We start from the raw sequence: 15,133 nt of genomic DNA, 5'->3' as shown, positions 1-15,133 counted from the left end.
GTAACAGTTAGTATCTCTGTCTGGTGTTTTACCTGCAGTTCCTTTGGTCAGCTGTCTGACTGCCAGTCTGTCAATGGTGATGTTAAATGTTGTCATAATTGTTTTTTCTTTTGCTGTGGATTTAATATTTTTTTCAGTGATTGGTTGTTTCTTTGTCTATTTCATTTCCTGTTTAACTTTGGGAATGAAGTTAAACATTCTGATGGGTTTCAACCCAGGGCGTAACTGTGAGCCAGTCAGACAAGCTTGAATGCTGATTGATCAGTCTGTGTATGTATGTTTCTTTTTTTTTCAGCTATTTTTTGTTTTGTTTTAAGACATAAATATAGCCAAGACATGGTTTAAACATGGTACCAGGAGATTTACTTCTGTGGACAAAAATAAATCTGTGAAGCACACAACAAGAGGTTGAACAACTTTTAAATAAAGTGTTGGAATAAAAAGTTAATAAAACCCTTTATTAGCTTTGTAATAAAGTGTTATTATACGGTTAAAGTGCGTATGTGTCCATGATGTGGAAACGTGGAGGTTGAAGGTCGAAGGTCATTTTGCGTCCATATTGGGAGGGACAGCTGGTGTAAAACAGTTGACCTTTGAGCACTCTGTGCTCTGCAACTTAATGTACTGGAGCAGATGGACTTATAAACAAGTAGAAAGTGTCTGAACAAACATAAAAATCAGCAACTTTCTGATAGCAGCCATCTTTCCTCCACTGCATGGCCAAACATTAACAAAGTGACGTCAGTGTTGCATTATGTGTTGCAGTCAGACTGTCATGTGTTTACTTCTAAATCTCAGGCACAAGCAAACGCAAGAAAGTCTTCACTTTTGAGGTTTTATTAACAGTTTTTGTGATATTAAATGTAAGTTACATGTTAATGCAAGGTCAAATCGCATAAAAGTCTATTGAGTTTATCAGATATCTGGCTGTGTGTGAACAAGTCCTGGAAGAAAGAGCAGTGGTTAAATATTGGGAGAGTTTGGTGACTGACTGCAGCTGTGAGGGAAATGGCACAGAGGAGGAAAACACAAACAGTGGAGCTTTAAAATATGAATCTCAGTGAGACAAAGAATAACTAAACACAATAAATTAATAACACGATCTGGGTAAAATAACTAAGAACAGACCAAACTAAAGTAAAACAGGTAAAAGGCTGATCTAAACATAATAAAGAATAACTTGGGACTAAAGGACAAACCCAGGATCCTGTTAACAACCTAATTATATGGAGGACGTTCACAGCACCCTGTGGTGTGGGTCCAACACATCAACACTGATTCTGAATGAACTTTGCTCATTAAATAAGTGAACATATACAGTTTAATATACATCATAAAGCATAAGAACCTTATTCATTCTCATCTTCTGAAATAATACTTAGTAGTGTGCTTTTTCTAACATTGGCTGCACACAATATCACACATCTGTGACATCTGTGATATTGTGTGTATCTCTATTAGAACGGGTCTGCAGACTGGAAACAAGTTCCAAGATCTTCAGTGACTTGTTGCTTTTGTCTGATCAGCTGCTTGCTTTGTTCAAAGGCTTTGTTAGCATTAAACTGGCTGATTAGTCAAACATGTTCCAGTTTGTGTAGTAACAATTTTTTTGGTGAGATTTCCTTTGCCAAGGTACAAAAACCAATTAAATCAGTCTTTGAGATGCACAGGTTAAATAAGATTGGGATTTCAGGTATGGGAGCTTAAATATCTGTCATCTTTTCAACAACAACAACAACAAAGACTTAACTCTAAGCAAGAGTTTATAGAAGAAACATCTAAAATCTACCATCTAAACATCCACAGAGACACATAAATAAAAAAACATTCAGATCTTTCTAATTTTGCAGGTAAACAGAATCACGTAGGAGTTTCTTCATCAATCAATGCTGATCCTAGACATCTAAGGATCCCCGGGTCTCCGGCCTGAGAATCCTCATCTTCGGAAAAAAAAAGAAGAAGAAAAGAACAAGTCAGAAAACGGGCAATCTCAAGATTAAATCTGACCAGAAATTCATGTTTGTCTTCACCAACCGGCAGATTGAACCGGAAATCCGTGTTGGGTGAGGGTGACATGGCAGGTTTGCCATATCCAGGATTAGGAAAGGACGAGTCATATGGGTGCAGGTTCTGCGGCAGTGAAAACATGCGTTCTGATGGGTTGGACAGATTGCTGCCATATGTGAAGGGCGCCTGCTGGTTCCCGTACATAACTGATCCATTTTCTGTGAAGGAACAGGTTTTTTATATATACATATCCAAGAAATGGCAAAACAATGCAAACTTCAATGGATGACTCGCATCACATTCCACCAGAATGAGCACTGTCAAAGTCTTTCCATCGTTCAAAAGGCTTTAATGTGTTATCTGTGCTTTACTTGGTCTAATAACATTGTGTGTTCTTGTAAAATTCAGAAAAGTGTCCAGAGATACAGGTCTGGAAAAAATGAACAGATCACTTCTCTGAAGTCCATTGAAAACCTCACAGTTATTCCACCAAATACTGATTTCATTAGTATTGTTGTTTCTAAATGCACATGAACTTGTTTTCTTTGAATTATTTGAGGTCTGAAAGAGCTGCATCTTTTTCATGATTTTGACCATTTCTCATTTCTGCAAATAAATACAAAATTCTTGTTTGGAATTTCAAAGACATGTCAGTAGTTCATGGAATAAAATAACAATGTTCAATTTACTCAAACATTTACCTATGAAAAGTAAAATCAAGAGAAACTGATCATTTTAAGTGATCTCTTCATTTGTACCCAATGATTTACTTTTTAAACTCAAACCAAATAATATAAATGTTGCATACAAATTTTAAACATTTCTCTTTAGTATTTTTTGTGAATTATGCAATTGGAAATTATTTTAGAATACTTCCAACATGTATTTTCAAAAAGAAAAAACACTTTTTTGTACATGTACTTATTTGTCTTAGTTTCCCTTTTTATTTTTTTCCCAGATATAAATAGTTGATAAAGAAAAAAAAACATTCATATTCCAATTTCTACTTGGACCCATAACTGTCATGTGTATGGATTAGAAACTTACTTGCTCCAGGTTTGCCTATTGGGCTTGCAGCTCTGGACCACTCATAGTCATCATCCAGCCACTGGTTCACCAATTTCTGCTTCACGTCTTTCTTTCTGCAGAAACAGAGTTTAAGTAAAATACTGAGAATGTGTATCTGTTCTTAGATTATTCCTGAGCTGAAAATCAGCTTGGATTTAGAGTAATATTAGTGCCTCTAACCTTTAACCATTAACATTACTACACTTATATTTTATTTGCCATCCATCCATCCATCCATCCATCCATCCATCCATCCATCCATCCATCCATCCATCCATCCATCCATCCATCCATCCATCTATCCATCCATCTATCCATCCATCAATGTTCTCAAATTAGTCAACATGGAAGCTACTGGAATACATTTCAGTTTTCTATCTACTGTAAGACCATCTAGGTGTTAGTAGCTAAATAAGGACGACTTTAACAAACTAACAGAAACAAATTTCTTGCTAAGGCATCGTTTTCTGTGTCCAGCATACACTGCTACAGGAGAGTGAACAACCAGTGTTTCATTCTCTGTACAACCAGTTACAGCAAGAAGCACTCAGTGAAAAAATACTGAGTGCTTAAAGATTAGTAGAATGATAGTGTGTGATCATTGTCAACATATTCTTGATTTTATCTGCTATTGGCCATGAATTACTCTTCAACGGTACCTTCCATCCCAGCCTCCCTCAGTATTCATAGTTGGTGACTTTAGTTTTCCATGTGAATTAGTCCTCTCTACCATAAGGGGATAACACTACATCACTACACTATGTCTGTTTTAAAGTTCTGCTTGTTAATGTGCTGTAAAATGTATCATTCATGAATACATTAAAGGCAAAGCACTTAGTCATTTTCCCTTTTGTTAGTAGGATCATGTTTTGTAACAAAAAAAAACATATCACAGCTTACTTACTGTATGTGTTTGCGTTTGTTGACAACAGCATATGCAACCAGGGTTACCACAGCAACCAGCAGGGCAGCAAGGGTCACACTTAGCCCTGCATAAAATGGAACTTTCTGTATGGGGAAGTCACAATTCTCTCCCAAGTACCAGTTGTCGTTCACTTTGTCACATCTAAGGAAGGAATAAATCAAAACACAATTAAAGACAAACAACAAAGTGTGGCAAATAATGTAAATATTCATTTAAATATTGATACAAAATAATATTAAGATTCAAATCAAACAAATGCAAAAAACTAAATCTTATAACAGCCTATTCACTAAAAGTTATGTTTTTCCTTTGTTTTATTTAGTACTTTAGCAGGAATGTTTAACTGATCTTTCACATGAACCAAGTCAGTGTGGTCGACTGTGATGCACTGAACTGGAACATAGGAAGGTGTCTTCAATTAAACATCTTTAAAGTTAAATAAACTGCAGTGAGGACTGAAGAACTGCTCAGTTCTTAGAAGACTGTCTACTTTGACCTTCATACTGTATCTCTCTCATCATTTGGAAATAGATTAAGTTTGACTAATAAGAGTGTGAAATCAGTATAATCTAATAAACTGCAGTTTTTCTGAGTTACAGTTCTTGATCTCTATAGCAACAGATATGCTAGAATTGGAAAAGTGAAAAGTTGATATTGTTTGTTAGGTAAAATCAGTATTAAAAATACAAACACGTCAACGTACATGCAGATCTCTCCCAACCCTTTGAAGATGTTGCAGGTCCCCTTATTATGGCACTTTAAAGCGTCAGTACGTTCTCGGTCACATCTGCTTCTACAAACGATTGTGCCATTGCTTAAAGGATAAGGATTGAAGTATTCAGCTATACCCGTGTCCCGCAGTGTTTCCATACATAGACCTACAGAAAAAAGACAGAAGGTTTTAGTAAGATCATGCCAACTTAATCCATCCAACTCCTTTCAGAGACCATGAGAGTACCTCCCACAATAAGAGGGTGAGAGACGAGATGAACCAGGGATACACAGGTTGCTACTCCATCACACACACACAAGGCAGGGCACAACGAGGCAGCCGCAGACTTACACACAGTGAATTGGAATGGACATTTATCTGAACACTCATTCATGTCTGACTCTGGGGTTAAACCAGAATAGCAGAGAAAACTCACATACAGCAAGCATGAGGAGAACAGACAAACTCCAAACAGAAAGATCCCAGCCAGAGACCAAGGCCAGAATCCAGTTTTAGACCAGTTGATCCATTGGTGCAATAATCCATGCTTGCAGCTAAATGTTTCAAAAGTAAAATATACTGATGGATTTTTGAAGAAGATAGCCTTTGACTATGACTGTACCAACATTTATCAGTGGTAAATGATAGAGACTGTCAGCCAGTATGGACTCCATTCCAGACAACAGGCTAGCTTTAAGGCTAACCATCTGCAAGAAGGCCAAGCTGAGACTATTTTAAAGAAACTTGGTTTTAATGTGTATCAATCGCTTAAGAATGCATTATTTTTCTTTTACTGAACTTTTGTGATGGTGAATTGGTTTGTTAGCATGGCCTTAGCATGGGAAACAAAAGCAGGTTGATGAACATATAATTAAGGTCAGTACAAAGAAAGTGGGAGGTGCTTAAAAGACCTTTATTGGTTCTTCAGAACAAGAGACACTAAGAGGGAAAGATTCATCCTGAAAGACCCTTGGAATCATCTGCAAACAGAGTTCAGACTACTACCATCAAGAAAGAGGTTTATGTACGCCCAGAGGCCAAGATCAAATCAGTACATGAGGTCTTTTATTTTCATGTACTGAGAATAAAAGAAAACCAACTGGTCATTTCAAAACCTGCTGAGTTTTGAAATGATTCCAGATGAATCGTACCATTGGAGTCCTGATGTACTTTTGTGAATATGAGTTTGTTTTTTGTTTCTCTCTCTGGAATGGGACTGTTGCTGTGTGAGGATTTTGTAGACTGTTTTAGGTGAATTACCCCTCGACAACTTATATCAATTTATTTAATCTTAATGGGAAACATTTAAAAATAGTTTAAAAATCCAAGTCAAACGACTAATTAAACTCTAATGTAATTAACAATGCTTTCTGGAATACTCATCCATACAGTTTGGGTGATTGTAGATAAATTTGTGAATCAGAAACATATTGAGATGCATGTTACAAAACAGCCTGTGTTCAATAGTTGCTGCACAATTATTTGCCAATGCTAATGTACAAAAAGTGATGATGACCTCTTGGAGTAAAAACTAACATGCATGTGGTTAAAGACGTGAACGTAAAAACAGGCTGCTGATTACTGAACTAGAGGCAAAAAACACTTTATTGGTATTTTCACTCCATATGTTATAACAAGGTTGATTGGTGTCATTCAGATTTTAACTAATAAAGTTTGTCTTGTTCACTTAATGCTATGTTTCCTCAAGTCCTAAATCTCTTTATGCATTATACTTTTCTACTTTCTGCTTCTCCTCAGTGACCTCCATCCTCTTTTTCTTTCCTGACTCCCATATTTGTTGAAAAAAGTGGAACTTAGTCGCTGTGTTTCTACAGTGCTTATACCTGACGGGTGTGTTGTAAAGAAACTTCTTACAACTGAGCTGGTTTAGAGGTGGATCATTTAGAAAGCCAGGACTTTGAAAAATATATTTTCTGTCTAGAGAAGATAAATGTGTGTAGGATGTTGCAGTTTTTTTGTTTTTGTTGTCCAAATGTAGGCTGAACTTTGCTCGCAGAGCGAAACGTTTTACTAATTGTCCAATACTTTTTATTATGTGCAAATGATCACACAAACTGTATATCCACCAGTTGATGAAACATAAAAGCTTAATTTAAAATACACCAATAAGACATGAGAACCTGTCTTAACTTTACTGATAATGTGCAGATACTCATAAAAGCACAAAAACTTTCTGCTTAATATTTATTACAAGATTTTAGTAATTTAATAACATTTAGAAATATTCACAATTCACATTTGTTTTGGTGAAAGAACAAATCTGACACATTCCTTAAAGCTCATTTTCCCCTGAAACGTGACTTACTCCACTAACCTTTTTTGTGTACTAACCCAATCCATTGCTCACTCATACATTATTATTATTTGATAATATTATCTTTACTTGTTTTTACACAAGTAAAACATAGTTTGCCGATAGAGTGCTTAAACACTTACCTTTCTCGTCTACGGATGTTTGCTTCCATGTGGTCTCTGTGATATTTTCATAACCTAATAATCAAAGGAGAAAGAAAACAGTAATTTGATCTCCACAGGAAAAATTAAGCATCACTGAGGATTTGAGTTGTGATTTCTTTAAGAATGATTTTTTATATTACCTTTCACTTCTTTAAGTATTTCTTCAACCTTTTCAAAGCCCTCCTTATATTCTTCTGTATGGTTGCCGTTATTAACTTCCAGAATCACATCATGTGCGACATTTACACTGAGGGAGACAAATTTTCTGAATTAGCTAAAATTAAGACATTCCTTATCTTAAAAACAGGTACAACTGTTCTGTATATGAAATACACTTTTTTTTTACTGTTGTTTGTGTTTGAGACCAACAAAATATTGTGAATGTTATAAGCTATCAAATATCAGACAATGTCAGCTGCTGCTCCTCAGATGTGGTGTACCACAAGGTTTTGTTTTAGTCCTGTCATATTTCTCTTGTAGCGGAGTCCACTTTCCAAAAGTATAATGCATCATTCCATTTTTATGTAGATGACATTCAAGTCTGCCTTTCCATAAAAAGCCATCCATCCCAGTCAGCAGAGAATCTACTGCAGTATTTGGACAGAGCAGAAATTACTGTATGTAAACAATAGACGGAAGTTTATTTGGTAAATCCAACCTGCTGACAGGAAGCGCCAGTGTTGATGGATCGTTGGACTCGTTTGGCTGTATATCCATTAGGAATCTTGGGGTCAATCTATGACTCAGATTTGAAATAAACAAGTCACTGCAGTAATCTAGCTTTTATCATCAGAGCCTTTCTAGTAAGATCCAGAATTATTTTCCCCAAAATGCCTTTGAGATGGAGATGGTTATTAATACTTTTATTACTTCTAGGCTGAACTATCGCAACTCTCTCTACCTGGATTAACCAGTCTCTTTTTCATAATCTACAGCTTATTAAAGCGCCGCAGTCTCTTAATGTGGATAAGGCAGAAAGAACATTTTGCCCCATTGTATTGAATTTCCTCCACTGACTGCCTTTTTTTTTTTTTATAGAATTGATAAGATCTTATTAGTTTGAAATGTTTAAATGGTTTGGCACCTCTTTATCTTTCTGAGGTTTTACATGAACAGAAGAGCTCTACCAACAACCGACTCTTCCCAGGACTCAGCTTGTTACCAGGGGAGACGGAGCTTTTTCAGCAGCAGACCTTCCATGTCTGTGATGTCTGGTGGAGCTTTGAATGAATTCAGTTCTGTCATGGCAGTGGTTGATGGAGTAGGACCCAAATGCACAAGCATCATGGACCGAGGCAAGTGATGCCATGCCTCAGTCCATGATGCTGAGGCAACGCATCATGGGCCTTGCCTCAAGGCATCAAGGAAGAAGCCGGCTGCTGTGTTTTGACCAAGATGAAGTCAACTACCACGTCTGGAAAGGAAAGTCTTTAGTGTACTTGAAAACTACCGCTATCCTGGGAAGTGAGTTAGCAGCTGGAGTTAATGCACAAGAAGCTACAGGGATAGCCCGTGATATCATTCAGATTAGTGGCAATCATATGCAGGTGTTCTGGATGGAAGAACAATCAGACATATGATTTGCACCAATGATTTTACTTATTAAATATATTGCAGAACTAATATGGAATTAACTGAATAGCTCACTTGAAGATTCACTTGTAGGAACTTTACCCTCACCTTCATTCTGAGACCACTCAGCCCTCCTCTGTTAATTGGTCAGAGAGTTTTATTTATGCTTAGCTGGGCAGCTGTTACATTTCAAGCATGTGATCTGCAGTGTCACTCTTTTTATTGATTTTCCACTGAGTACTGTGGTGAATCAGTGTATCTGGACTCAACTCATAATGACTTTTCACTCTGAACAAGGCCTACTCAAGGTTTAGATACTCAGAGTTCATTTTATTGATTGATATCAGTTGTTCCAGTAACTAAGAACTTGCTTGCTTGGTGAAGCCAACAATGAGTTCATGGAGGTACTCTGAGTTTGTTAAACTTCTATTTTTCAATATTTCCATTGAAAAATAATGTATTTCAACAGAAAAATAGAGGTTTTGTTTTGTTTCTTTTTCAGAAGTATTCATAGAAAATATTTTCTTTTTCCCTAAATCTTTTCATTTATTTATGCTTGTCTGTAGAAGGAGGTTTTTTAGGCAGATTCTATTCAGCATTGTTTTGTTCACTCAACAAAAAGGTTTTCACTTTTTGTTTTGGAAAAAAAAACAAGTACACTTATTTACTTGTCTGTGCTTTCTTTAAAGTTGAATGCCTTTGCTTTGACTTCTCTTATCTGAAATAAAGATAAAATAAAGAAAGAAATTAGTCAGCTATGAGGTTCACACTCGGGTTTATTATTTATTATTAGTTTGTAGAGTGTTTAAACTGCTTTACCTCCTCTGCAGTGTGATCAAATGTTGAAGCAGGATCTCCGCGGCTAAGAGAAGCAAAGACAAAAATCTTGTCAAATATGACTTTGCAATTTAAAAAGAGTTTTATGCTTAAAATCACATTACTAAAGTATTCCTTTTGGAATGACCATATCTTGACGATAACATTATAAGCAAATAAAATATACTATTAATGGCTTGTTTACCTTAACTTGGTCACAATAACATCTTTGAAAAATGGAACGTCTTTGTATCTTGGTTTCATCTGAAAAGGAAAACACAGTAATAATAGCTACTGAACAAATAATTCCACTTGTATCAAAATATTAGTTTTAATTTCATGAGTGCTAGCCTGTGTTTAGGTTACTTTGCTGCCACAATAATTATCAAATATTTATGAATATCAAAGACTCTAGGAATTTACAGTTGACTAATCAGAAAAAGAGGTTTAAATTACAGCTCTGAAAAGTGTGTATCACTACACATTTATAGATTTGTTTCTATGGAAGTACTGGTGGAAAAGTGAAGAGATGTTTTGGGTTTTTTTCCCCATCTAAGTTTGACCAAATTTTTTTTTCTTGCTATGCTACCTTTACTGCAAGTTCAAAAACCATTCTAGATTAAAAGGAGGAAGTGAAGATAGTGGAACATGTTTACATGGAACTGTAACATTTTTGGTGTGATTAGGGTGACCATGTTTTCCACAGTAGGGAACACCTGACCCAGTCCTGAAATGCTTAAATCATACTCTTCTTACGTAAAGCAGACTTTTAGTAGCATTTTTAAAGTGTGCCTTCTATAAGTATTTGGAAATAATAGCAAAAGGGGATCTATTATGCAAAATTTACATTTTCCTTGTTTTTGTCCTTGCTTTTGAGAATCATCTACTTCTAAAAACAGCTCAAACACTAATCCAGCTATTTTTTGGCAATAAGTTAATGTTTTTTGGGGGACTTGAAAACAAGCCGTTTCAAAAGTCTCTTGATTGTTGGGTCACACTGCATCGTTACCTAGCAACCCCAACCTAGTCCAGTTCATCACCAAGAAAACCAAGCAAAGCTCCAGCATATTTTGTCAGCTGGTTTTACCGCTACAATGGCTACTGGAAAAGAGAAGTAATTTGTTGTTGACTAAAACCACTGCTGCATTCTCATTAGTTGTGCAGGAGAAGATGTATGGCTGTATAATTGTGCATCTGTTTGCTTCCATTTTCACATGCAAGTTCAACATTGACTTAGGGGGCGTGGCCAACAGCTTAGTTAGATTTAAAGTGAAAACTGGCTCTAAAACGGATCGTTCTGAAAGGAGATCAAAATAGGAGGAACTGAGCAAACTGAAATGTCATTATCTAAAAATCATTTTGTGCAAATAAGATGTAAACATGTTTTGTATAACCCATAGACCTACTCTAACCTGACAGCAAGCAGGTCACCTAACTGACTTCAGTTAACAAGTACAAAAATATTAGAAATAATTAGTGAGGATGTGATGTCACTTTGCACAGCCTGTTTATACTTTTTGTGTCCCCGTATGAAATCTTAGCCGCATTTGTCACACAGTCTTGAAGCTCATATCCCAGCTGTACGCACAATGAACTCTGCTGCCATTTTTCTTCACACCAGACGGTGTGAAGGAAATTATTTTTTTCTGTTTCATCCGTAAAACTACACTAGAGCTTTGCAAACATCAGAAACAGTGCTGCAGCGCAGCTTGCACCGTCTATTCCATCTATGAACAAATAAAAACCAGTCAATATCCAGCAGTTCAGAAGAAATCACATGCATGCATTGCACCAGGCAATTTAAATAAGCCCACTGGTGCCCTGAAAAACAATGAAAACCTGGACATTTTCATCCACCACAGAAAGCCTCTCAGATGACCTGAACAGAACGTACAAAGTGGACATGTCTGGGGAAAAGAGGACGTTTTGTCACCCAAGTTTACACGTCTCCAGTGATTGGAGTCTCTGACACCAGGACTTTTTGAAACTAGTTCTGAGAGTGAAACTTTTCAGGGACACCCTGAAAAGGATTCCTGAAAATATATGAAATACTGACGAGTTAATGTGAAATACTCCATAGCACACATACACAGCTGCTGAGTTTCTTCTACAAATGCACAGACAGATAACAACAAAAAAATGGCAGATAGTAATGTGCTGTGTGCAGCTTGATGTGTTCAGTTTGCGGTTTTGTCCAAATTTGGAACTTTTCCCCAATCAACATCCAAAAGTTTTTCAGACAGTGGTCTTGTGTAAAAGTAACCTAAATGATATTTAGTGGTTTTGTGACCTATCTTGTGGTCATATTGCTTTACTGTATTTCAGTTGTACTATCTACAATTCTAGCTATGTGTCTATGTGAGAGGATGCCAAAATGTGACTTTGTTGTTATTATAATAAACTATTAAATTCTGAACCACCAAATCTTTAGAATTTAAATAAATAATATATATATATATATTTTAATGAAATTAACAATTAGCATTTGACAGTGATTTATAGACTATAGATGTAAAGTTTAATAATGTCTTCTTAGGGTAAAATGTAGGATTGAGCAATATATAGATTTACTTTAAACTTGGTGCTTGTGCTGTTAAATTTTGAAAGATTTAGACTTTTTTATGGACTCCACAGTGGCACAGTTGGTAGCGCTGTTGCCTTGTAGTAAAGATGCCCTGGGTTTGAATCCCAGGACATCTGAATTAGTGCTACATAAAAAAATAAAATAAATGTAATTAATTTTTTATGTTTAGTGTGCTACGCTCTGTGCTACATGAAGATTAAAGCTCAGATTGTGACTGAATTATAAGAATTTCTTGGAAAGTGCGTCAAGTCGACATTGTTAATTGGCGCTATGAAAATAAATTGAAATAAATATGATTAAATCATCAGACTGAGAGGTATTATAAATGATTATATGCAGATACTTATTTTTGCAGACCAGATTATTAACAAAACATTTAGAAATAACACTTTAAAGACAAAAGGATGTGGATTAATTTACCATATTCAGAAAATTTTCAACAAATTCCTTGTATTCATTTGTTGATGGGTTGTCATACTCTGGAATGTAAACTTTCTTGACCACCACATTAATGATCACTGACTGATTAAATGCACCTGGAAAGACAAAAGAATAAATAAATAAATTCATTCATTAAAAGTTACAGGGCTCTAACATGAGAGTGAAATCTATGATTGAGAGGAATAAAAATTAATTATAGAAAATTAACTATACCTGGCTTTACTGGTACCGCATTTTGACATTTATCACCGGAAAACCCAAGGAGACATATGCAGATTTTTCCATTATAAGTACCACCATTGTGACATGTCACAGTAGTTGGTATTGAGGGTGTTGTTAAAGAACCAGGTGGAGATGTTGGATCAACGGGGCCAGATGTCACTGAACCAGGTGGAGATGTTGGATCAACGGGGCCAGATGTCACTGAACCAGGTGGAGATGTCGGATCAACGGGGCCAGATGTCACTGAACCAGGTGGAGATGTCGGATCAACGGGGCCAGATGTCACTGAACCAGGTGGAGATGTTGGATCAACAGGCACAGACGTCACTGAACCAGGTGCAGATGTCGGATCAACAGGGCCAGACGTCACTGAACCAGGTGGAGATGTTGGATCAACAGGGCCAGATGTCACTGAACCAGGTGGAGATGTTGGATCAACAGGGCCAGATGTCACTGAACCAGGTGGAGATGTTGGATCAACGGGGCCAGATGTCACTGAACCAGGTGGAGATGTCGGATCAACGGGGCCAGATGTCACTGAACCAGGTGGAGATGTCGGATCAACGGGGCCAGATGTCACTGAACCAGGTGGAGATGTCGGATCAACGGGGCCAGACGTCACTGAACCAGGTGGAGAGGTGAGATCAACAGGCACAGACGTCACTGAACCAGGTGCAGATGTTGGATCAACAGGCACAGACGTCACTGAACCAGGTGCAGATGTCGGATCAACAGGGCCAGACGTCACTGAACCAGGTGGAGAGGTCGGATCAACGGGGCCAGACGTCACTGAACCAGGTGGAGATGTTGGATCAACAGGGCCAGACGTCACTGAACCAGGTGGAGAGGTGAGATCAACAGGCACAGACGTCACTGAACCAGGTGCAGATGTCGGATCAACAGGGCCAGACGTCACTGAACCAGGTGGAGAGGTCGGATCAACGGGGCCAGACGTCACTGAATCAGGTGGAGATGTTGGATCAACGGGGCCAGACGTCACAGAACCAGGTGGAGAAGTCTGTTCAACCGGGCCAGATGTCACTGAACCAAGTGGAGAGGTGGGATCAACAGGGCCAGACGTCACTGGACCAGGTGCAGATGTTGGATCAACGGGGACCGACGTCACAGAACCAGGTGGAGATGTTGGATCAACAGGGCCAGGTGGAGATGTCGGATCAACAGGGCCAGATGTCACTGAACCAGGTGGAGATGTCGGATCAACAGGGCCAGACGTCCCAGAACCAGGTGGAGATGTTGGATCAACAGGGCCAGATGTTACTGAACCAGGTGGAGATGTTGGATCAATGGGGCTAGACGTCACTGAACCAGGTGGAGATGTTGGATCAACAGGGCCAGATGTTACTGAACCAGGTGGAGATGTTGGATCAACAGGCCCAGATGTTACTGAACCAGGTGGAGATGTTGGATCAACAGGGCCAGATGTCACTGGACCAGGTGGAGATGTTGGATCAACAGGGCCAGACGTCACTGAACCAGGTGGAGATGTTGGATCAACAGGCCCAGATGTTACTGAACCAGGTGGAGATGTTGGATCAACAGGGCCAGACGTCCCAGAACCAGGTGGAGATGTTGGATCAACAGGCCCAGATGTTACAGAACCAGGTGGAGATGTTGGATCAACGGGGCTAGACGTCACTGAACCAGGTGGAGATGTTGGATCAACAGGGCCAGATGTTACTGAACCAGGTGGAGATGTTGGATCAACAGGCCCAGATGTTACTGAACCAGGTGGAGATGTTGGATCAACGGGGCTAGACGTCATTGAACCAGGTGGAGATGTTGGATCAACGGGGCCAGACGTCATTGAACCAGGTGGAGATGTTGGATCAACAGGCCCAGATGTTACTGAACCAGGTGGAGATGTTGGATCAACAGGCCCAGATGTTACTGAACCAGGTGGAGATGTTGGATCAACGGGGCTAGACGTCATTGAACCAGGTGGAGATGTTGGATCAACAGGGCCAGACGTCAATGAGCCAGGTGGAGAAGTCTGTTCAACCGGGCCAGAGGTTATTGAACCAGGTGGAGAGGTCGGATCAACGGGGCCAGACGTCATTGAACCAGGTGGAGATGTTGGATTAACAGGGCCAGACGTCAATGAGCCAGGTGGAGAAGTCTGTTCAACCGGGCCAGAGGTTATTGAACCAAGTGGAGAGGTGGGATCAACAGGGCCAGACGTCACTGAACCAGGTGGAGAGGTCGGATCAACAGGGCCAGACGTCACTGGACCAGGTGGAGATGTTGGATCAACAGGGCCAGACGTCACTGGACCAGGTGGAGATGTTGG

At 38.6% G+C, this 15,133-nt stretch overlaps 1 protein-coding gene across 1 annotated transcript; it reads right to left on the bottom strand.

Moving 5' to 3' along the window:
- Positions 1–821: 821 nt before the first annotated feature.
- LOC106924447 (uncharacterized) lies at positions 822–14,902 on the bottom strand. The gene is made up of 12 exons (XM_088015976.1): positions 12,817–14,902; positions 12,583–12,698; positions 9,784–9,842; positions 9,582–9,624; positions 9,431–9,480; positions 7,331–7,437; positions 7,170–7,223; positions 4,704–4,878; positions 3,980–4,141; positions 3,055–3,149; positions 2,035–2,225; positions 822–1,940 (listed from the first exon to the last, which is right to left on the bottom strand). Exons 1-12 carry the CDS (start codon positions 14,900–14,902, stop codon positions 1,896–1,898), a joined length of 3,183 nt encoding a protein of 1,060 aa, XP_087872102.1. The 3' UTR covers positions 822–1,895.
- Between the last annotated feature and the right edge of the window lie 231 nt (positions 14,903–15,133).

The sequence above is a fragment of the Poecilia mexicana genome, unplaced genomic scaffold, assembly GCF_051168715.1.
Source record: "Poecilia mexicana isolate PSO_F unplaced genomic scaffold, ASM5116871v1 scaffold_18, whole genome shotgun sequence".
Classification (NCBI taxonomy): domain Eukaryota; kingdom Metazoa; phylum Chordata; class Actinopteri; order Cyprinodontiformes; family Poeciliidae; genus Poecilia; species Poecilia mexicana.
Note: the sequence above shows the minus strand (reverse complement) of the source record. Positions and strands in the feature narration are given on the sequence as shown.